The following is a 24,820-nucleotide window of genomic DNA, read 5'->3' as shown; positions in this document are numbered from 1 at the left end:
TCGTCGTCCGTCCAGCCGGCCGGCCGCTCGCTCGCAATTAATCCAAGCCAAGCAGCAGCAGCAGCAGCAGCAGCTCCGCGTAAGAGGAGGCATAAACACGTCGGCGTCGCTTTCGCCGGTGGCTTGCAAAGGCAGCCTCCACTCCGGCATCGATGGGACCGAAACGCCGACTCGCTGTCGCCGATCGTTACACCTCCGTCGCCGCCGCTCGATATATACACCACAAGTTCAGAACTAGCAAGAGGGAGTAGTTTTACGGTACTTGACGAAAAACATGAACACTAACCTGAAACCTTATTAAAATACGTGAGGCTGTGAAATTATAGCAACCATCTTTAATTTTCGCTTCTACTGGTACTTATAAACCAAAGTTGGAATTTTCAACTTTAAATTTATAGTTGATACTGATGTTTTTTTACCGTATTTTCTTTTTCAGTGTTGACTTATAGATCACTAAAAACTCATATATAAAAATTTTCTTTATAAATTATCTTTTATTTATAAATATACTGTTTGGTTTTTCTCTTAAAATGCCAAAAGATTACCCCTATACTGCATGTGGGCTGACGAATGGTGATTTGACACGGAAATTAAGCCCAGAGCACCACAATCTTTGACCATTTCTTGCATCGATTGCAATTGGTTTCGACTTCGACAGCACTGCCTGCACTTCTATTAAATCGCAGCAGCAGTCGGATCGATCATTTTGGGTAAATTTTGACCAAGGAAATGAAGTTATATGCGTGGCCAATCAATGTGCAAGCAGTAAGGCGTTTCGCTAGCTAGATAGCCAAGTCAGCCAGCCAAATTAAACCTTTTGGATTGACATGTACACAAATACATTTCAGGCAGTCCGAGTCAGTGTTGCTCAGTCGTCATGGAGGATAGACGACTTTCCTTTGGTCCAAAGCTAGCCCATCGATGAACGGGCTATTTGCATTGGTTGACGGCTTGATTCCCATTAATGAACGGTGCAACGACAGCTTAACTGAGAGTCTGAGACGAAGTGGCCGGGTAACTGATAATCTAGATGCATCTAAAATATAAGTAATTTTACATTATTTAGCAGAGAGTAAAGTTAAGAATAAAATACTATGGTATCCATTATAAATAAGAAGTAGATAGAGCAGAGGGTAGTTGATGATAAAAATGAGAAGAATTTTAAAATGGCAAGTGAATAATAGAACAAGTACTGATGTGAATAATGATAGTAATATTTATATTTTGCTATCATATTTAAATCATAGAAATACTTCATCATACTTTATCTTTAAGTTTAAAACTTTTTAGAATGGATTGCGCATTTTTATTTTTAAAACTTTTTATTTTTCTAATTTTTAAATTATACTTCATCATACTTTATCTTTAAGTTTAAACGTTTTGCCACACCCCTAAATCCTAAACCGTTGTCACGTCAAGAAGAGTTAACATGGCATCGTTATTTGCTCAAACAAATTAAACTGGCATGGTTGAAAAGTTTAAATCTCAAAATAAACTATGGTGAAGTTTAATTTTAGAACATGTTAAAAAAATAAAATATTCCTAACACACACGACCTGCCGTTGATCTCCAATTAATTCTCCATAGGTGTCGACGTCATCGAGTTGGATTCAATTAAGCAGATGGAACGGCGACCGGCCGGGCGTGTCACACACGTTGGATCAGGCCTTTCTGGGGCCCTTAATTATGTTGCTGGATAACACGAGTTTAATTACGATCGATGCGATGTTCTTAATTACTTGTTGCATGCATTGCAGCTGGACGCATATCTGAAACGTATTCATGGTCGCCTTAATTTCTCTTGCAGTACTACACTTTACGTCTATTAGTACTCCTATTAAAAATATCCGTTGCTTAAGACAAAATTTAGTCAAATTTTAGAATTCTTACGAGCAACTTTTTGTTAAATAAATTTATAAAATTCAGTGAGTTTATGATATTATGAAAATATTTTTTAAAAGAAGCCTATATATTTCATTTGTTTTGTATTTAAACCAATTTTTTTTAAAAAAATATTGATAGTCGGAATTGTAGAAATTTGATCAAATCTGGTTCTAACAATAAGTAATTTGGACCGGTGGGAGTAATGCTTACTCCAGGAGTATATATTATTTTAACCTCATAAATCGCTAATCATGCATGTATCCTGGACGATCGATCGTACTATCACAATTACCAAAGTGAGCATTGAAAATCGGATGACATATTGTATTTTAACTTTGTTAAGTCAGATTTATTTAAATTTAACCAAAAAAGTATAGTGATGGCGGATAATAAATATGCCAGTCAACCTACCACTAATTCCCTATTTCTTTTCAAAAGAAAAAATGATTGTGCTAGCATAGGGCACATATGTCGATCACTTTCACTAATGGATCGCTAAGAATATATATATAAAATTTAATTCAACTTAATTATTTTTTATTTACAAATATATCATTTGCCTTTTTCCTTCGAACAAGAAAAAAAGATAACCCCCTTAGCATTACCAATAAATTGGTAGGCTGAGAATCAAATAGGCCGTTAATTAGCTGAATACATATACGGATTAAATGATTGTTAGGTCCAAACAAATGCACCTTATGAAAATAATTCTTCTTAAGATTTTCAGTTAATTATTTTTTAGATCTATCGGTTGTTACAACAGCTACTCGCGATTATTTCACAAGTGATTTTTCAGTCAATTAGTTTTCTGATTTCACGTGATACATAAGTACACTATGCCATAGGACTCCTATTGTCATGTGCACCCTCTATTTTCATAGAGCAAATTAACACATTTATGTATCCTTTTAATAGACGTTGGTCTTAGTTGTAGATCAACGCTTAAAGTACTGCAAGTACTTCGGTACGTACTTGATATGCAGGAGGAAATTGATTTTGATCACTCAATTTATAAAAAACAATATAAATTATATGTGATATATCATTTCATAAATCAACACGGTAAATTCAACCTCTATAAGTTGTAAAACAAAAATAATGAATTAAACTATTTAGGTACTATGTGCATATTCACAATTACATTTGTTTATTTTTTTACAGTTCATAGAAATTAAATTTTATATTGTTTACAATAATTGTTTAGTGACATACCACACATTAATCTATCGTATCATTTTTCTTATAACTAATTAGATATAGTTCGTAAGAGATAAGGGGACCTCTTCTCGAGGTTTAAAAGAGCTTCCCATAATCCCATTTTTTTTAAAGAAAGGAACAACAAAAACGCATGCCTTTTCCCTAACAAACCTCTGAACGTACTGATATGAACGAGCAACAACAAGTACCATCTCATAATGACAAAGTTAGAATCAAGCTAGATGCATTGCATGCATGGAGATGATATTGACACCAGCAACAATCATGCATGCATGAGCATCAGAGGATCACCTCTGCTGGCCCCATGAACAATCAAAGCACAATAGCTATATATCAGTTGGATTCAATTAAGGAATGGAACAAGAGCATGAAATTACCACTGCTAGCTCATCATCATCATCGATCAGTATTCAGTATCTGAAAATGCTCCAAACTGCAGTACGTACGTGCAAGGTGCAACGTCTGCAGTGCGAGCTCATCAGAATCAGGTACATGTACAACAACTTGAACTACTAGTAGTACTACTGCTGCTGCTGCTACTACTAGGCTAGATCATGATCATATCATCGTAGAATGCATCGATCACTCATATTGATCAGAAGTTCAGAACCAAAAAAAGAGAGAGTTAACAAGACGCAAATCACTATCAGTGTGCGTACGTCTAGCCGGCCGGCCATCCAGCTCGAGCTAGTGATCATCGATCAATGGTGGTTGGTGGTGTTGTCGTTGTGCATGAACGACGACGGGATGAACATGTCCTGCAAGAGGCCGTAGTCCTGCGCCATGAAGTGCTGCATCCGGAGAGGTGTGGTGGCACTCCCCGGCGGCGCCGTGGTGGTGGTGGCAGCAGTGCCGGCGGCGGTAGAGGCGATGATGGCAGCCAAGCCGGCAGCATGATCGGCAGGCTGCATCTGCTGCTGCTGCTGCTGCATGGCGACGTGCACTCCGGCGGCGCCGCCGCTCACCGCCGCCAGCTGCATCTGCTGATGCATGGCGTGGAGTTGCTGCTGGTGGTGGTAGGCAGCCGCGGACGCATGTGGAGGCGGCGCCAGGAGGCCGCCGAGCGCGTCGATGGCGGACGGTGCTGCGCCGTGCGGCGGCGGAGGCAGCCTGCCGGCAGCGAAGTGGGCGGGGTGGTACTGGAGGCCGCCGTGCTGGTGCGCGGCGGCGGCGGCGGCGGCGGCGCCGAGGAGGTGGGCCGTCCCGCGCAGCGTGGCCGGGATCTGGTGCGTGTGCTTCCCCTCGTACGTGGTGATCACCACCGCCGCGTCCTGGTACGACCTCTCCACCCTCTTCTTCACCGGGCACTTCTGCGTCGTGCACCGGTAGTAGCTCCTGCACCCATCCATCCACACACACGCGTTAGAACTTAGAACCCTAAATCCCTAATCAACCGATTAATGATCCCTACCATGCACAGTGGTCATTGTTTCGCTTATCCAATAAAAAAAGACATATTTATAAAAAAAATAATTTATAATTTTATATTCATGTTTTAACAATCTAAAAGGAAAGGCTAGAAAATAAATTACGATAAAAAAGTTTATAATCAACTCTAAATTTAAGGACTAAAAAATTAAATTTTTAGCTTATAAACATTCAATCTTCTAAGTAAAAAAATGAGGCTGCAGGATGCGTACCTGGGAAATGGGCTGTTCTTGACGGCTTTCTGGCCGTACTTGCGCCACCGGTAGCCATCCTCGAGGTGATCGACCTCGCTCTTGGTCATGAACGCGAAGCGCGGCTGCCGCGGCCGCTTCTCCCCCTTCCCCTTCCCTTTCCCAGCTGCGCTGCAAATGCAATTTCACACACATCAATTCATCAGTCATCAGCTTAGCTGATCTATAGCTAATTAGCAGCGAGTCAATGGCACCACTACCCAACATGCTACATATATTTTTGGTGTGTGCAATGGATAGATCGATCGAGATCGTATTCATACTAGCTGCAAGTTGAGATTACACTAATTAATCAGCTGGTCCATTCAAAGATAGTGGCTGTACACACAGTACGTACGTACAAGAGCGTAGACGCGTATGGACGGCACGGCGGCGCGGGCATGTACACATGGCGAGTTCAGAGTTCACACGGCCATACATACGTACGTACGAACGGCCTGGTCTTTTTGATATAAACTGTATATGATATGTAGATTGATCTTGATTTATGGTCAGTTGCTAGCTAGCTAGCTAGCTAGGTAATTTGGAGGAGGGTCAGGGTCACACGGATGCAACAAAAATCTAGGAAGTTGCAATTGCAAGAGGCAAATTAAGCTGACATGAAAACGATCGATCGATGTGTTCAGTTAAACCTCATCAGTCACCAACTGATTGATCGATCGAGATCGATCCAGTTGGGTTTGATATATACAGCCTGGTGTGATGTATATATATCCTAATAAAATCCTTGATACTTGTAATGGTTGCTAACTAAGAACGCACCAGGCATACGTATCTGAAGGAGGGTGAAGACAAGAGGAAGAGATCAAGAAAGATGATGCAGAGGGCTAGCAAAAGGCGTGAGCAAAAAAACATTGATCAACTTTTCATGAGAAAAAAAATCAAACCTACCTAAAGATCAAGCTCTTTTCTCGTTTTATATTGATCGGCGTGCATATGCTAAGCTAGTGAGAAACCCTAGCGCGTCGAGTTCACATTCACACGCCTTGCTTGACCAAACCCAGAGGAGGAGACAAAATGCACACATCTTGACCAAACCAAAGAGGAAATAAATTAGGATGGGAAGAAAATTAGACATGCACAAATCAGGATGTCACAAATTCAGGCAAAAGATGTAAGAAAAATCAACATGAACCTTCTTGATCTTTAACGTCCACATTAATCATGAACTAAATTAACTCTCAAGCAAGTCAGAACAGAAGAATCAAGGGGACTAGGCAAATCAACATCTAGATAGCTAAAGCTGGTCAGAAACTTCAAGATCCAGTTCAAGATTATTAGATCAGAATATCATCAGATTAATTAGATCAGGTAAATTAAAACTCTTTTCTCGAACACACAAAAGAATTGCACATCAATAAATTAGAAGATAAAGAGCACGTGTTGATACACGAGATCAGGTAAAAACTCACCCTTTCTTGTTCTTGTCTTCTCCTTCGGCGTCCCCCTTGGTCGTCGCCGATCCCTCCTTGCCGTCGTCGCCGTCCCCCTCCTCCTTGCACTTCCCGGCCGACTCCTCGTCCCCTCCGGCGCCGCCGGCGCCGCACGCCTCGCTCGACGTCGACGACACCGACATGCTGTTCGGCGTCATCGGCCCCACCGTCGCCGCGGCACCACCACCACCACCACCGGACAACCCCACGCCGGCAGTAGTACAGTCCACCACCAGCTCCCTCTTCACCTCATCCAGAAGCGGCCCCGCCGCCGGCGGCACGTCGTCGTCGAGCTCCCCGACGAACGCCTCGTAGTCGATGAACGACGTCGGCCAAGTGTGCTGCTGCAGCAAGCCCGTCATGCCGCCATCGCCGGGCCGCTGCGCGAACAGCGACGCCAGCTCGTCGCGGAACGGGAAGCCGTCTCCGCCGCCGAGCTGGAGGTGGTCATGGCTCGCCCCCGACATGGAGCCAACTAGCTATAACCTATAGCTACCTCAGATCGAGCTAACCTCCTTGCTCTCAGCTAGCTCCAACTCGATCCTCCAAGCTGATCGATCGATCAAACCACCAGGCTAGCCTCTCCTTCTCTGCGTCTGCTCACATATAGATCGTACTTGCTAGCTAGCTAGTAGCTACTGGCCAGTGAGGGGAGAGGCGAGGTAGAAGAAGGAGAGAGAGGGGGATGAAAGGGAGAGAGGTGTGCATTTGTGTGTAAGCGATTGAGCTAGCTAGCTATACCAAGTGTGATCATGTGTGGGGGAAAGAAGGGATAAGTGGTTGGGTGACCAAGGGCTCATTTGAGAATTCCTAGCAAATTATGAACTTTGCTGCATAATTTGAATTAACAAATTATTTGATTTGATTTGCTTTTGTCATTTGGACTAGTACTTCACTGCCGCACTTGCATGCGCAGCATTGATTTTTTTTTTTACTATTGTTTTTTTTCTTTCAAATAAAGTATTCGGTCGCAGGTTTTTACCTTCTAGCAACGTCTCGTTTTACCAATTCTCAATGCTAGCTGCATTTCTCTATATTATCAGCTAAACTTTCCCTCTAGCCTGTTTAATTAATTTCTTATATGGAAATGAAAAAAAAAAGGTGAGTAGAAGACCATGTCAAGGCTTGTGAGTTACTTTCTCCAGAGATATCTAATTGCAGAGTTGTAGATTTATTTATTAAATGACATTAGAACAGTAATACTAAATTATTAGGGCCCAAACAATGTCCTAGTTGCGAACATGGTGGGGGTAGCTAGAAGGGGAGTGGTCCAAGGTCGTAATAGGGTTTAGTCAGCGACGGCCACCGGAGGCAGCCGGTCAGGTTGGTCAACAGGACGGGCTGCGTCAAACCGTTCAAACCCATGGATTACCGACACGTGTACGTGAAGCTTTGACCAGGCCCCACCTGAGTGACCGGGCCCACCGTGGATGGCCCAACCCGCTGACGACACCGTGACGCTTGCCGGTGCCTCCTCGACCCGTCTCCGTCCGATTACGATCCGACGGATCTGGGCCCCCGACGGTGGAAAAGGCCACGTCAAAAGGGAAAAAAAAACGGCATGCCTAATAAATCGTAAACGAAATTTGCAAGCCAAGAATTCATCGCCTGCCACGTATTAAATGTGATTAATGTAACTTTCTGCACAGTCAATTAAAATGCCATTATATTACTTCAAAAGGACAAGTTGTTCTTAAAGAAAAATATGTCTTGTTTCTTTCAATACAAACAACAAACGCTCATATAGATATGCGGAGTCACAACTTATAAACATATAAAAAACCATTACTTTTATTTGTGGTATAGGTTATTTAGGATTGTAGTGCATTGCATAAAAACATATTAACATCTACCATTTAAATAATTTTTTAGTATATTTATTTTATGTTAAATAGTGCTATATATTTTTTTAAACTCGATCAACTTTAATTAATTCGTGATATTCCACGAACTTATTATTTGCTTTCATAAGTGATTAGAACACGACATTACACGACTTACAAGCACCGTAACCATATGCAACTTATGTTTCCAGAGTCTCATCTATCACTGCCTGCTTATATCTCTGAGTTAAAATTTGAATTTTTAGCTTAAATTTAAAGTTGATTTTAAATTTTTTTATTGTTGTTTATTTTTCAGCATTGTTTTCTATATCGCTAAAAACACGTATATTAAAATTGTATTCACATTTTGTTTACAAAAGATGTCCAAAACAATCTCCCTCAATCTTCGATGATAATGATTCATCATGTTAATCTGTTTCAAAACGGAATCGCTTCATTAATGATTAATGAATTACCTCTCCCGGCTCGGCACGTAACTTTTGTCAGAAAGGCGTTCCACCTGACGAGGCAGGCGGCCGGTGCGACGCCGGCGCACGCTACAGCGAGACATGTCGTACGTGTATCCAACCTGCATGTGCGACCGGGTCCGCTTCGTGCCCGGGGGCCGGACAGGTCACCGCGAGGTTGGTCGCGGCCGGGCCGACCACGGGTCCGGTCCGGGATGACGTGTCCCCCGATCCGACCGTCCATCCGCCCTCCCCCTCTCTCTCGTTTGCGATCGATCAGCTGCATGCAAGTGGCTCTCTCTTGGAAATTTTGACTTGGATAGCTTGAGCGATCGAGATGTTGATCTCCCTGCCGTTTTTTCTTCTCTGCTTTTAGCTGCAAAAAATAAAAAGTTTCGGCTTAATTAGTTTGGTCCAAGCGGCGGCCGCCACCGCGACGGCGACGATGACGACGATGACGGCGATGTCACTAAGATGCCGGTCAGCTTCAGGCTGTATCCTTGTGGTTCAATACATGGATGATCCTGCAGCTCGGATTTGTGATGAGTTTGTGGTGATTTTCCTTGCCAGATTTGTTTAAAGGATCAACACAACAATCGCGCCCCGTTTGGATCTACCGATTTCCAACCTAATCTTTTCGTTGCTTCTTTTTGTACCTAAGCTAAAGTTTAAATTTTTATTCTTAAAGATAGATTAGGTTTTAGAATTCTTCATCATCATTTATTTTTTAATATTGTCTTTTAGATTAATAAGAACATGTATATAAAAGTTTATTTATAAAATATTATTTATTTATAATATGTCATTTAACATTTTTACTGAATAAGCCAAACGATCCCCTTGGATTTTCGTGAGGAGGTTTTCCAATCTCCTAAGAAATATGAATGCTTCATGTAAAATTTTTATATATAAAAGTTTATCGTCTAATCTTTCTAATAAGATATTTACTATACAATATTTATTTTAGCTGTTTATTATCTCAAACACCACCTTAGGTCTCGTTTATTTGGACAAAATATTAAATCGCAACACAAACCAGATCTGTTTCCAGGGGAATTATGGTGAATGAACAAATTCTGGGTACTAGGTAGGTCATAATTCACGGTCGTAATTCATGCTACAAGTCGACTAGTTTTGTATATGTACCCGATGAATTCTGAATTTTCGGCGAAGGGAAGATGAAAAAGGAGCTTTCATCAGTCTACAAGTGGTCCTGTTGTTTCTGAATTCCGAGAGTTTCATACTGCAGGCTGCGGAGATCCCATCGCGTAGCACAATGGAATAGCTTATTAGAATTTATCATTATATATTTTGTAGTTCAGAACTTCAGATTAACATATGACACGAATTTGACTAAACTGATGCCTAGCTTCAGTTTAAGCGAGACTTCTCACTAGCTAGCCAAGTACGATCAGCATATACAATCATGATCAGGTCTATGGGTTGGTTGGTTGGACAGATTTTATATTGAAATCGAGTTGAATTGCAACGACCAAAACCGAACTGTCTCTGATGCAGCTAAGCTAGTGTTCTTCATGCTTGCAGCAACATCCCGCTCTCAACAACCATCAATAATGCAGAGCTAGTCTGAAAACCTGAATATTGCAAGAACCTGAGAAAATATATATACAACTCGAGCATAAATATTTTCAGCGTTCGTACAGGCAATATCATCTTTATATCTTGGATTGTTGAAATGTTGAATCCCATCAACTTTTGGTCCAAATGGAAATGCATCTTCGGGGGCTGTTTAGTTCCTAAAAATTTTCACCCAAAAACATCACATCGAAACTTTGGACACCTAAATAGAGTATTAAATATAGATAAAACGAAAAACTAATTGCACAGTTATGTGAAAAATCGTAAAACGAATCTTTTGAGCCTAATTAGTACGTGATTAGTCATAAGTGCTACAGTAACCCACATGCGCTAATGATGGACTAATTAGGCTCAAAAGATTCGTCTCGTGGCTTCCACGTCAGCCGTGAAATTCGTTTTTTCATTCACGTCCGAAATCCCCCTCCAACATCCGGTCAAACGTCTGATGTGATATTTTTGCTAAAAAATTTGGCAACTAAACGTCACCTCAGTCAAGAGTGTATCCTCTACCGTTGGTACGTCAGAAGAATCACACTATATTTTTTCAGTCAGATCCATGCAACTAAAAATTCAGAGTTCAGACTTGACACCAACATTATATTACCGAGACAGAATTAATTAGAGAAGTACTAGCACAGTAGCACTAGTGCACTACAATGAGGTAGGAATCTTTTGCAGAGTTTATTAATTTGGAGGTTGCTTGTCATTGCTGTCATAAGTTAAACTATTTAACTAGTGCTAGTAGGAAGCGGCCAAACCGAAGTCAAATGCAAATCTGAAGATGTGTGGGAGAGGGCAATCGATATCCACAAACAGGGAGATTTAACTTTATGTTTAGTCCAAATTAATAAACCTCCCATCTGACGCGACCTGGTAACAAGGTTAGTAATCAAGCAAAACAACATGCAGTTAAATCAGCCAGCATCCAACTGCTAATCTACAAAAAAGCACTGTCTTTTAGTGATTAAATTAACATGATAACCTCACTACAACATCTTTTTTTAGCTTAGTTAATCACAAGTAAAAGACACTGTGCCGCGTGAGGTTCATGCAGCTCGCTGCCATTGGTTTGACTTGTGCCAAAGTCCCCATAGGTTCGTACATAATTATGGAGTAGAATAATTTTGGTCCAACTTCTTGCTCGATTAAGTTAGGACGGTGTCTACACCTAATCCGCACCACTACGATAACAAGCATCACCGTCCTCTCCTAGCTTACATATTTCATAATTTTTTTTTTTGCTCACTTGCTCTCTAGTTTTTGCTCTACCATTCACGTGAATTTCCATGCATCTATACATGAGAACACCCATCAAGCATTTTATTCTACAATATGCAGCCATTGCTTCGTCTTGAAGAATTTTGCTCCTTATTCAGGAAGAAAAAATTCAGAATACAAGGGATAGTTTCTCTAGATTTTGTCTATCAGCTTGGTACAAGTGATCTATCACTTTTAATTCAGCAAGTGTGACTCACCAGAATATAAGTAGTAGAGCAATTTTACTGTCCTTAAGAAGGTACCATGAGATACTAAAATTTTAGTGTAAAATTTTGGTACCTCATGTTACATTAAAATTTTGGTACCTCATGATATCTTAAAAAGGACGGTAAAATTACTCTAAGTAGTAATAATTGTGAGTTTGTGACATGTACTAACACAATGAGTGAAAAAAAAATATGGTTCATCTAAATGTGGCCTACCAGATTTAATTAGGCGTGAACCAACAAAGAGTTAAGCATATAATTCAGAATTCACATGATAAACAAGGATCTTTCTTTTGCTCATCGATCTGGAATCGATGGATTTTTTCCAGGCGAGCAAGGATCATATGCATGTTGCATGGGGACCTACTTAAGCCTGAGAATGTTGACCACAGGATAAACAAGGTGTACGTATTCCGTACTCCGGTGGCGGATTAATTCCAACTCGGCAGCAGATGAGATGATTCCGCAGGCGCCTTTTGAACAGTGGACGGACCAAGCAGACGACCGGCCGACGTCTCTCTCGTCTCCGGCCGGCCAGCCGACGTGCCGTCGCCGTCGCCGTCGTCGTCTCTCCGCCGCAAACATGTACGCACCTTGCGAGTTGTTTCGAAGTGAACTCCAACTGGCTAGTTGCAACTTGGGCGGTTTAATTAGCTTGCTAATTTGCAGCTCTATGGGTGTTAGGGTTCATCGGAATGAGTAGCCTGCCGATGGACAAGAAGTGTACTGCTTGCTTTCCTGAAAAAAAATGTGTTCTTTTCTTTCATTTGGCTGTAGAAAGATGGATCAAAGTGTGTACTTGCACGCAAGATAGACAGGATATTTATATATCTGCACCTCTCTGCTGAGCTACATCATATAGTAGATCATTAGGCTGCCAAACAAACTGCTGGTGTAAGATTCCAATGCAAGCACAAGATCATCAAATTCTTGGGAATCATTTTATCAGTTCTAGATCACTGTACTGTGTCCACAATTGTTTAATGATTTTTTAGGTGTAGGGTATGTGTTTGCTTATGGGGCAAGAGATCCATGGACAGGGTTAGAAAAGATCAAAACTTATGCTTGCAAGGCATGAGGCATTCATGAACATGACAATGTTTGTTAATTAATTTCACAAGGCTTGACTTAATCCGGTTAATAGGACTAAACCTCACAAAGTCAAGTACAGCTCTTGGACTGCGTTCCAACATGTTCAACTTGGACTAGTGACCATCATGTCACTGTCTTCAAATGGTGTACCACCTTTGAAAAACTAAACTAATCTACCCAAGGAAAAGGGTGATTAAACATCTCATATAGATCTATCTATTTATCAACCAGTTAAAAGGAAACACATTACCTTACCATGCAAGTGGTAGTTGCAAATTGCATACTTTGAACTTTGAATCCTTCACAATTCAGGCATCTTTGGAGATTTTCTTCTATCTTTGTACAGAGTAACAATCCTAAAACCTTCTAGCACATGCATCCGTTCCAACATCCTGATTCCATTGCAAGACAGATTTTCCCAACTATTCGGTGTTTGAAAAACGAGCATCTTTGAAAAGTTTCTGTGGTGAAAACAACATTCTATTTATCACCCATCTTTTCACTTATGCTTCTGCTTATAATCTAAAATTTAAATTTTCAACTTTAAATTTAAAGTTGATTTTACTGTTTTTTCATCGTAGTTTATTTTTCATCCTTTATTTTTAGATTGCCAAGATCACATATATAAAAGTTCTATTTATAAATTATTTTTTATCTATAAATATGTCATTTGATTTTTTCTTAAAAAAGCCAAACAATAACCCCATAAGTCCTACAAATTAATTAGAATGGGATAGAGAAAAGGAGCAAAGTTGTTCCCCGGAAAAAAGCTAGAATCTTTTCCTTGTTCAAACTGGGTGTACTGATAGACAGCATCGAGAAGTACAGCCGTATAAATTCCACATTTCCACTGTAACAAAACATCCAAATCGAGCACGTTTTGGTTGCCGTCAAAAGGCTGAAAATGCCAAGGTTTTCAACTGTCCAGAGTTTACTGTGGATGGCCTTTCTGAGCCAAGGCATCAACCTGCAAGACTGAGTCGCAAAGCTGGACTGGTTTACTGATGCCCGTAAGAAAGGTTCAGAAAAGTTTGCAGCTTTCAAGTGCTAGTTGATAGGCAATGGGTAGGAATATCTCACATTTCAATATCTCGTCACCCCCACTAAGAGACAGGATGTAGAAAGGTTGGCTATCTCTGATCCTTTCGTTTCAAACAGAAGCCTTTTCTAATCTGAAAATAATGCACTTTATCTATATCACGCTTTTGTAATATGAAAACTCATACCGTCTCATCTTTTCATTTATGTTTGTGCTTATAAGTCAGAATTTAAATTTTGGAACTTAAAATTGAAGTTAATTTGAGGGTTTTTTATCATAGTTTATTTTCAGCCATTGCTTTCAGAGCACTAAGAATATGTATATAAAAATTTTACACATAAATTATTTTTTAATCATCAATAAGAAGTTTGGCTTATGTTCATATATTATGTAGATTCTGAAAGTGATTTTATTTGGAATTTGAGCTGTTTGCAGCAGATGGTCCAAGCTTAGGATCACGTTTACTTAAAGAAATTATCCATATATATGGAAATTTAGTTTTAACTGCAATCTTATGTTTGTATATCTGTGGATCTTATGCTCTGGGTATAAGTCAGTCACTGGATTGCTTTGTGATCTATATATGTTTTCTTTTGGCAGAACAATTCGCATAGATCATAACGCTTTGATGTGATTTTCAGAGTTTTGGCTTTTACGGTAAAAAACTGTTCCTGAAACAAAATTATTAGGAAATCAGTATCAGTGGATGATGTGATTGGTTAGCAGAGCAGATTTAAAAGTTCAGATTACATAATCTCTAGAGAAGGCATTCAAGCTGAAATTTGGTGAACAAAGTCAAGCGATGACCACTGTTGCAAAGAGAAATTCTGTGGAGATCCACCTCCTCTTTGTTTTCTGTTCTTATTCCCCTTTGAACTAGTGCCCATGAGCAGCCGCCAATAAAAATTGGAAGCTTTCAGTGGTTTCAGAAAGGCTCTACCTCTTGTGATCTACTCTTGAAGTATTGTTAAAGGAGAGACCATAATCCAGGCAGAGTTTTTTATATGTGGCAGGTGAAATGGAATTTATTCTGAAATAATCATGCTTCTGTTGGGCTCTTTTGACTTGCTCCTAGCACATCACTATTTTTTTTTCTGCTAGTAGTATTATGATATCGTCTTCCTCTTTTTCTGGGGCAGCAAAAATGCAGGGAATCTTATTATAGGAGCCCCATACTTGGAAGTTCACACTGCAACGCTGGGGAGTTCTAATGATTAGGGGTTGTTTAGTTGGCAAAAAAATTTGCTAAAGGGGTCCAATCGAATGTTTGATCAGATGTCGAAGGGCGTTTTTGGACACGAATGGAAAAACAAATTTCAGATCCGTCTGGAAACCGCGAGACGAATCTTTTGAGTCTAATTAATCCGTCATTAGCACATGTTGGTACTGTAGCACTTATGGCTAAATTATGTCCTAATTAGGCTCAAAAGATTCGTCTCACGATTTCCCCGTAACTATGTAATTAGTTTTAGTATTCATGTATATTTAATGCTTTATTTAGGTGTTCAAAGATTCGATATGATGTTTTTGGGAAAAAAATTTGAGAACTAAATAAAGCCTTAATATCATGTCTTACCTAAAAGGCTGGAGAATACAAACATACTCCTATTTGCTTCTTCTTTAATTTCTTCCTACTTGAGTGAGGAGTTCTTGCAATTGCCATCCTCAACTGCCTCTGAATATTATCTGAACAGAAACCAAATCTTCATGAATTACGAGCTGAACGAAATGCATTTGCAGACGTTGAGGACTCAGACAAGTGGCTGACCATCTTTGGCTAGTTTCAGATTAATCAGATAAATGAACCATGAACTTGCAGTGCACATGCACTGCTCCTGGTTCTGGAATTACCTTCACCTCGAGATTCCGAGTATTACCTGTGCATCCCTAGTTGTAGCTAACCTAGATAGAGGCATCACGCATGGAGAAGAGATCGATTCTTATAATTGCAGAAACATGGCGGTCGGAAGGTCAGTGCAGATCTCACATGAACAGTTTGTTGACACCTTGCTGTAGGCCGGATAGCTTCAACCTGCAATTTTTTCTGTTCGATCTGCAGCACCAAGCTGAAGCTGCGCATACGCGTGCGCCCACAGAGAGCACCCAAAGTCAAGCCCTGCATGCCATCTCCTTCACACTTGCAACCCGGTTTTACACAGGGAAAGGCCTAGATTAGTTCATGAAAAGAGAAAATTTGAATGTTATATCGGACGTTTGACTGAATGTTAAAAGATGTTTTTGGACATGAATGAAAATATGAATTTCATAGCTTGTCTGAAAACTGCGAGACGAATCTTTTGAGCCAAATTACTCCGTCGTTAGCACATGTGGGTACTGTAGCACTTACGATTAATCATGGACTAATTAGGCTCAAAAGGTTTATCTGATCACGATTTTTTACTAACTGTATAATTAGTTTTTTATATTTAATACTCTATTTAAATATTCAAATATTTAATACGATGCTTCTGCGAAAAAAGTTTAGAAACGAAACGGACCTAAGGAGCTAGCCCTTCCAACGAGAACAAAGAACACAACATTGCAAGCACTCCACTGTGGTCACCCACATCGCAGACACCGATGCATCCATGCAGCAGAAAAGCTAGCAGGAAACGCGTCTGGTCAGTATGAGAGTAGAGACAAGCGTGTGCGCTCGTCGCGATGCATGGCCCATGCTGGCGATCTCGTCAGTGCCATGCACACACACACACCTCTCTCTCATCTCATCTCACCTCGCTCTAGCTAGATTCTTCTCTCGTCGCGGCGATCCATGGGCCGAGCAGTGATTCTATTTCTACGCTGTCGCAAAGGTCAACGACTCTGGTAAAAGTTTTCTCCATTGGGCAGTGATTTCTGTAACAGTTTACTCTACGACGCACAGTCGCATGCGGGTAGTAGCATTCAGTAATGTCAACTGCTGCAGAGTTAATTACCCGAGGATTAAGATATGATCGATGGGCCCTCGTGCATCGATCGAGCAGAAAAAAAATTAGTTAATTTAGTGATAAACTGATGCACGAGCACACCGCATGACAGACATGAGAGATGTCTGTCCCTCCTCTGAGTTGGTGCATGCATGCCAGCGTGATTTGTGCTAGCTCTCCTTGGTTTTGGTTTTAGCTCGATCCATCTAAAACAATGGACGACATGCCTCCCAAAAAGTCAGAGCACATGACCAACAATCCAACAAAGGCGCCAGACAGAGGATATGTAGGGGGCAGTAAATTCGAAAGAAAAATGTTTGCATGAATGAGAGGATATATATATATTCACTTATTCAGCATTCATTCAAAAAAAGGAAGATGATATATTCAGTAAGTGAAAAGTTCAGAGTAAAAGACTGAATCTTTGATGCAGTAAACGGAGACAAAAAGGTGAGGTCAAATGCAGCCATGGTGGCGACAATTCAGTCATCATTTTCTTGGTCTCAGGCAGGCTCTCTCTCTCTCTCTCAGCAAATGGGTTTTGGTTGCTGGAAGATCAAAGCTAGCAGCTGCTAGCCGATGGAGTCAAAACGCTTGACTCGGCTGATCCTTTCTCCTGATCTGCTCGGATCGATCGATGCAGCTCGTGCCTTTACTTTTTGTCTGCACTGTTTACTCTTGGACTGATTTGGTTTGAACAGATAATTAGCCTGATTGTTAACCGAGGAAGGAGTCTAGCGCTGTCAATCTGGAGTCCACGTTTCGTTCTACAACGGCTCTAGCTGATTGGTGATACAAGCGTCTGGTGGATTAAGGTTCTGTTTAGTTCCAAAAACTTCTCTTAAAAATATCATATCGAATCTTTAAACAACTAAATGAAACATTAAATATACATGAATATTAAAACTAATTACACAGTTATGAGAAAAATTGTGACATGAATCTTTTGAGCATAATTAAAACATGATTAACCATAGTGCTACAATAACCAACATATGCTAATGACAAATTAATTATACTCAAAAGATTCATCTCGTGGTTTCGAGGCAGAACCTAAAATTTATTTTATAATTAGACTACCTTTAATACTTTAAATGTATATTAAAAAATTCGACGTGATGTTTTGCAAAAAAAAAAATTACAAACTAAACGAGGCCTAATATCGTGTGGAGAGAGGCGTAGACTCGAGGAGGTTGGAGGGAGGCATGCAGGGGACGGCCACCATCGCTACCTCCGGCGAGACACGGCATGAACGGCGGCGACGTGGGTGATGCCCATTTGGGGGGGGGGGGGGGGGGGTCGTGGTTTAAAACTCGACTAAACTTCGCTATAATTTGATTAAATCATCTCAAAAGGTTATGTATCACAAAACTATATAGCACAAATTTACCAAGAAATTATAATTATATATTTAAAGTTTTGTATTAAAAAAATGCAAATTTGTTTTTATTAAATTACAAAATTTTTATAGTTCTATGATACATTAGCTTTTATTAAATTTATTAAATTAAAAATACTGGTTATCCGTTACCCATCTTCATGTCCGTACTCACAATACTTGAGTATGATACGAGTAAAGAATAATTTCCAATTAAAATTTTTCGGTAAATAGATGGTATTGCCTATTACACCCACTTTATCCATAGCCATTTAATATGTATATACAATCGGATATACACTTTTTAAACTTGTGTTCGTATTAAAAAAAAATAAATTTGACTAAAGTTTTGAGAGATGATTTATTATGCCGAAGAACAACTTTGTATATAATTTTTAGTCCATTTCTACATATGAGACCCACGTGTACCTATCTCATACCCATTGAGTTATAACCATTTAGTTTGGTTATAGTATATTAGAAAAAGAAAATGAGTGTGATAAAATGGCTACGGGTAACCCATGCCCTCTGCCTATCTTTCCAATTTGGCCCAAACTGCACCATATTAGTTGGGCTGGAATGTTATTTCAGGCACGTGAGGACCATGAATGGGAGCTGGACTTATGTGCGCTGGGGATTTCGGCCCAGGTACGACACATTTCATTCGACCGGAACGTGAGGCCCATTTAGTTTGGGAGCGTAACGTACGGCCCACTGACCATGCAGGCCCATTTTGACGAGAAATCCAAACGCCACATGGGCCTCACGGCCCACGACAATACACACCCTTTTGTTTCCCTTTTCCTTTTTTTTTTTGCATGAATATGGCTTCCAAAAGCAAAAGGTGTTAAGGGGAAAGCCGTATCTCTGTCGGTAAGCTATAGCCACGTGTCACCCGGTCCAAATGATCAAATCCGTTAAGACGATTGATTAAGCAGCCAGGCTGGCCATTGGCGCCAATCAGTTTGTCATCATAGCTTGCAAGCTAGCTGGGTGACAACAATCAGCAGATAATGTGGCAAAAGCACATCTAATCCTCTATGATCTGCTTTGTCGTTAGTACTTCCAATCCAACCAAAGAAAGCGTTTTTAGTCTGAATATATATATATATGTGTGTGTACGAGCTGAACCTGAATGTGCATTGCTCCAGCTTGTTCATATGGAATGGCTTAGTTTACTCCACTGCATGCATCAAGGCATGAACTTTCAGTTTCATCAGCGTTCGTCGAATCGTCGTGCAGGAAAAGAAAAGGGATGGCCATCCACCATCTTGTGCTTTTGCACCATACAACGCGGGAAAGAGAAGAGAAGAGAAGTAGTAATTTCATTTTTCTAGAACCCTGTAGAATCCGGAGAAGCGTAACGAACGCGTGATCAAACGCTTTCAACTAAAGGTCCTCGAGATGGAGACGACAAAGACCCCAACGGCCTCAGCTTTTGATCGCCACAAGCTGGAGTAAACCAGCAATTTTGGCTAAGCAAACACCAAGGCCAGTAACTTTCACTTTCAGTCATCTAAAAAAATCACTTTTTTTAAAGTTAAAAAAAATCACTTTCAGTCTACCTATCAGAGATTCAGAGCAGTGTTCATGAAACAGCTTCATTTCAGGGCATACAGAACAAAATCATGGCAGCTACCAGATTTACTCACCGGCCTCTGTTTCTCCTAAAAGAAGCGGAGAGAACATATGCTCTCTGAAAGAAGGGAAACAAAGTGGTAGATCTGAAAAAAATCGAACATTCAGAGATGAACACATCTGCAAAAAAAAGAAGCGGGGAATGTGACTAGGATATGAGGGTGATAACGATGTGACAATTAATCCATCGCTCAGTTCGCTAGCAAGAAGAAACCAATGGGAGATGAGTCGAGTGCGTTCGATGAATGGGGCATATGTTCCTTGGCTAGAAAGTGATTTCTGCCCATCGTTTTCGCACGTTAACTTCGCTTTTCTCTTCTTCAGCTAAGCTAGCCAGTCACCTACCAAAGAATCTCCTTTGCTTTCTTCCAGCTGTTGCAGCTACAGGCATACTACTACCACATGTCTGCAATTTGTGGAGGAGCTGGAGATGAAAAGGATTGGAAGTGCCTGGGCAGTGATCAGATTAGCAGAGTATGATCAAATAATCAATTGATTAGTTTGAGGTGTTCATATGCTGAATGTGCTGTGCTGACAATTGGAGTGTGTTAACTCCACTGCACTTTCAGCAATTCCGCATGCATACAGAGAAGGAAAAAGATAGCTCCACCATCCTACACTTTCGCGCCATGCGCCATCCCATGCATGCGGCCATTTTTGTTCTGACGAAAAGAGGAGGAGAAGATGTTTTTTTTTCTAGAACTCTGCAGGAGCTAGAGAAAACTTCAGCCTTCGTGAATCTCCTTTTAACTTTTGATCACCTCAAGCTTGAGCAATGTGCTTGGCAAACAATTCAAAGTACACAACCTTTTTTATTTAATGCCGTTAACTTTTAGATCTAGTTTGACCCTCCGTTCTTTTTTTTGGTAAATATGAAAAAATATATAAGTCATGTTTAAAATATCTTTAGTAATAAATAAAATCATAATAAAATAATTAATAATTATGTAAACTTTTTGAATAAGATGATTGACCGAACGTAAACCTAAAAGTCAACAACGTTAAATAAAAAAGTGAAAGAAGTAATAAGTAACTAATCCATTTTCTCTCTTAGGATGTGCTCTTTTGGTTGATAAAAGATGAATGATTATATGATTTTTATAGTTATTTAATAGTATAAAGATAAAATTAACTACTATAAAAATGGGATGATGAACTTGTATATAGAAATTTCTTTAAAAAATACCTCATTTAATAACTTAGGAAACGAGAAATAATCTGGTACAAACAACGCGAGTAGAGCAGTATACATGAAGCAGATTGTGCATATTCAGTATTCACCGCATGTGCAGTTTACTGCAAGCAGCAAGTATAAGGCTAAAATGTCCTTTCAGAATAACCAGAAAACAAATCAAGAGAACAAAATCATCTCTGTTTTTTTTGTTCGCGAGGGAAGAGAACAAATTCTTTTACGAAAGAAGGAAAATAAAGCAATAAAGTCCAACATGCAGAAATGAACGCATTCGCAAAAGGAGCAAGAGGATGTGATGGCGATGTTGACGATCCATCACTCGCTTCGCTACTAAGAATGAAAACATTGGAGAAATCGAGTGCATGAGATGAATTCAGGCAATGGCATATATTCCGTAGCTAGCAAAGAATCTCCTTCAGTTTCTTCCGGTTGAAGTGCTACTAGTACTTTGCACTATTAAATATTACTAACTCCATCTCAAAACATAATAATATTTAGGATTGATGCATGTACTAAAAATAGGAATTAATAGAAAATATTGTGATAATTGAAAGGAGAAATTATATGAAGATTTAGGGCCTCGTTAGATCATAGGATTGAAAAAGCACATGAACAGAAATACAAGTATGAAATGTAGGATTGAAAAAATTAGCAAAAACACATTAACTATAGTTTGATTAGATCACTGGAAAAACACAGGTATTTGAGAAGAGAGATAGACTAAAAGGAAAGTTTTCATGTGCTTGGGACTTATGTTGAAATTCCTTTAAAACTAACACGAATGAAATATTTCATAGGAATTTCATGTGATTTAATAGGATTCGATCATTTGTTTCAAATGATCATATAGGTAAAAAATCGTATAGGATTGAAATCCTATAAATTTAATTCATATGTTTTTTTCTTTAAGCAAAGGAGACCTTAAAAGGTGAAAGGTTGTGGTTGGAGTAGGGGGAGAATTTAAAAGGTATAAGGTTATGAATGGTTGAGAAGAAAATGTAGGTGCTGAAGTTTTTATATTATAAGACAAATTTTAAATGCTAAAAATTATTGTATTTTTGGGCCGATGGAGTAATATGTTTGTTTCAAATTTCTTCATGTCTGAACTCGTTATTCCAGAGCAAAGCTGAATGCAATGTGTTTCTCTCTTGCTCCTCCCGTTCTAAAATATAGCTACTTAGTAACCGCTTTGATGCTTCTGGTATAATAAATCAAGATTCAGTTAGCAATATTTTACAACGCAGTGAGTGCCTCCGATTATTAATACTAGCATTACTTTGTGCGCCGTCAGAGATTGCAATGAGCTGCTTTATTTGGCCACCAATTGTGCGGCCAAATGTTCCGGTATGCGTCTGCCACACCCTGCATGCGCGCGGGATCTTCGCATTGGGGCGCCCGGAAAGCTTCGAGATTCTCTGATTTGTCAAATAAATAGTATTGTAGTAGCAAGCACTACCTGTCCTGAATCCCTTTCGTGCCTAATTTTCAGCCTGCGCCTAACACTGAACCAGATTTCTTTAGACAATGGATGTGCAGATCGATATGGTTCTAATATTTCTTAATGGCTATTTGCATTGGATTGCTTATTCTGAATATTTCATCTCTGTATTTTAAGTTGGTGGTTCTTGTCTTCTTCTTGATACGTGCATCTAAACGCGACATCAATTCCTTAGGAGCATACACCAGTACAGTATTTTAATTTGTGAATTGAATCAGTCCTCGCCTAATCCGTTTGGGGTGCAAATCTGAGCTTCAGGCTGCATTTGACTCGGTCTAAGGTGTCAATTACCTGGAACATCTGCTTCGATTTTGGATCACTGAAAAATGAATGGAAGAAGCAACGGGTGGATGCAGCTGTAGTACTTGCCTTTGCTTTAAAACTGACGGATCATGCACGTTCTTTTCTACTCTACCACCCAACCAACCACCCTCTTCTCCAGAACTTTCATCCAACGGCACGGCAGCCAACGCAGGCAGTGTATACGTGCTTCTTTTGCACGAGCAAATCAAAGCAGATCACTATGAAAAACATGCTCGCTCCCAGGAAATTCAGAAACTTCAGTTCAGGCTTTCAGGAAAAAAAAAACCCACAGGACCTGAATTTTCTCTGAAATTTCGAGTCTGTGAAACGAACCCCTCACGCCTCTGACAGTATTGACACATACTGCACTCTCGACAGCGAAAAACGAAAACGAACAAGAAATCGATGATAAATCGACAAAATTACTACCTTAGCGACACGAATAAAAAAGAACAAGAAGTTGGCAATGGGCGTCGCCATCGCATGAGAAACGCAGGAAAACGAGGGCGAATCCGGCAGTTCAGTGGCAGCGTAAAGCCATCGCTGCTGCTGCCGCCTCGTCGAATGCCCTGGCTAGGCCGGCCTGCACCAGCTCGCACGTATTCCGATCCTCGTCGGCCAGGTTGTTTGGTTGCCTTCGCTGGCTGCATCATGAGGCGTAAACACGCGCCTGTGCTGTGCTGCGGCTGTAGTAGCCTGTACTGTTTTTAAAATAAACCAATCAAAATTTGATTTACGTGTTGATCATCTGTATTATAATTTTTTTTAAAAAAAATTAAAAAATAACTTTTTTGTTTTGGTGCACTTTTCACCCTGAGATAAGCAAGTCTTTCAGGCTGCCACAGCCAACTTTAATTTTCGGTTTGTGCTGATCCTATGTATGAGCTATCTGAGATTAAAATATTATCTTTTTTTGTTATAGCCATGTGAGAATATAAATAAATAATTAAATAACATATAGTTGAAAATTTATTTATTTAAAAAGTCAAATGAGGCACTTTTGCATATGATTTACTTTTTAAAAAATATGTTTAACTTCTGTATCATAAAATCAGTACAATCTGAATCTACCATCCAACCATTGGTTCCAAACGGCTTGTTTGTGATCCAGAATACGTTCTCTAGAAGAACAGTTGTTTGTTACTAACGTATACATCTCCAAAAATACACAAACAATTCGCTGCATCACATCACTAAAACGTTACCTCCACTGTATTGAATTATCGAGTGCATCATCGCTGATCTACCAAAAAAAAAAACTGTATAAAAAACATGTGTAGGTTTGATGCTGTTTGCTGGGCAAGACGTTGCCTTGGAGATAAAGCATAATCAGTAAAGGAGCAAATCGCAATTAAAAGGAAAATTGGGGGCGTAAAATGGAAACGTGGCTTCTCCCCCGGGTGCCATATATCCCCCTCGCCTCCGACGCTCTCAGCTTCGCGAAGCACGCCGCGTCCCACGGCGTCTCTTTCCTCCAATTTTCCCACCAAAAGATCCGAGTTTTACCTACCAAACCCGCTCCGATCAACGGCCAATGGGCATCGAGACGGACGCGGCAGCGAGGGCGGGGTCCGAGACGGCGCCGATGTCGCCGCAGGGCGAGGCAGCGGCGGCGATGGCGCCGCGCGCGGGCGCGGGCACGGCCACGCCGCGGCGCGGGTGGCTGCGGCGCCTCATACCGCGGGAGTACCTGTCGAGGAGCCGGCGATGGAAGCTGGGCGCGTTCGCCGCGTCGGGCGGCGGCGCCGGCGCGTCGTCGAGGCTAGCGTCGCTGTCGCGGTCGCTCCGGTGGAAGCGGCTCCCGGGGTTCTCCCTCACCCTACGGAGCGGCTCGGCGTCGGCGGTGGTCGACGCGGTGGCGTTCCGCGTCATGTACGTCGTGGAGGCCGTCGTGCTCGGCCTCGCGCTCTCCTGCTTCTTCCTCTGCTGCGGCTGCCACCTCTAGCTCTCATCTCTTCGTCACACCACGCCATAATCGGGCGTGCAACAACTGCAGCCAGCTTAATTTTCCACATCTTTTTCTTTCGTTCTTCTCCTGATTCTGCTGCTGTATAAATCTTCTACTGCCTTTCGGTGCAAAGATTGAAATTTGCAATCTCCTCGAGCCTCGAAGTAATTTGCAATTTCGCATTTCTCTTTTGGATGATGCAATGCAAGAGATAGATGCCG

General features: G+C 40.7%; 2 protein-coding genes across 2 annotated transcripts; one reads left to right on the top strand and one right to left on the bottom strand.

Moving 5' to 3' along the window:
- Nucleotides 1-3,445: 3,445 nt before the first annotated feature.
- LOC102708248 (WRKY transcription factor 6-like) lies at nt 3,446-6,980 on the bottom strand. The gene is made up of 3 exons (XM_040524303.1): nt 6,194-6,980; nt 4,743-4,892; nt 3,446-4,437 (listed from the first exon to the last, which is right to left on the bottom strand). Exons 1-3 carry the CDS (start codon nt 6,679-6,681, stop codon nt 3,804-3,806), a joined length of 1,272 nt encoding a protein of 423 aa, XP_040380237.1. The 5' UTR covers nt 6,682-6,980; the 3' UTR covers nt 3,446-3,803.
- Nucleotides 6,981-24,102: 17,122 nt separating this feature from the next.
- On the top strand, nt 24,103-24,645 carry LOC121054540. Its single transcript, XM_040524566.1, has one exon. The coding sequence runs from the start codon at nt 24,186-24,188 to the stop codon at nt 24,594-24,596; it is 411 nt and encodes a 136-aa protein (XP_040380500.1). The 5' UTR covers nt 24,103-24,185; the 3' UTR covers nt 24,597-24,645.
- Nucleotides 24,646-24,820: the final 175 nt, after the last annotated feature.

The sequence above is a fragment of the Oryza brachyantha genome, chromosome 5 (assembly GCF_000231095.2).
Source record: "Oryza brachyantha chromosome 5, ObraRS2, whole genome shotgun sequence".
Lineage (NCBI taxonomy): Eukaryota > Viridiplantae > Streptophyta > Magnoliopsida > Poales > Poaceae > Oryza > Oryza brachyantha.
The sequence above is the reverse complement of the archived record's forward strand: the minus strand, read 5'-3'. Positions and strand labels throughout refer to the sequence as shown.

What these genes read in the sequence shown, in the direction of transcription:
- LOC121054540 (XM_040524566.1), top strand. Translation starts at nt 24,186, where the DNA reads ATGGGCATCGAGACGGACGCGGCAGCGAGGGCGGGGTCCGAGACGGCG.
- LOC102708248 (XM_040524303.1), bottom strand. Translation starts at nt 6,681, where the DNA reads ATGTCGGGGGCGAGCCATGACCACCTCCAGCTCGGCGGCGGAGACGGC. An exon ending in GAAGACAAGAACAAGAAAGG is followed by an intron (nt 4,893 to 6,193) that starts GTGAGTTTTTAC and finishes TTGCATTTGCAG; the next exon opens with CGCAGCTGGGAAAGGGAAGG. An exon ending in AAGAACAGCCCATTTCCCAG is followed by an intron (nt 4,438 to 4,742) that starts GTACGCATCCTG and finishes GGATGGGTGCAG; the next exon opens with GAGCTACTACCGGTGCACGA.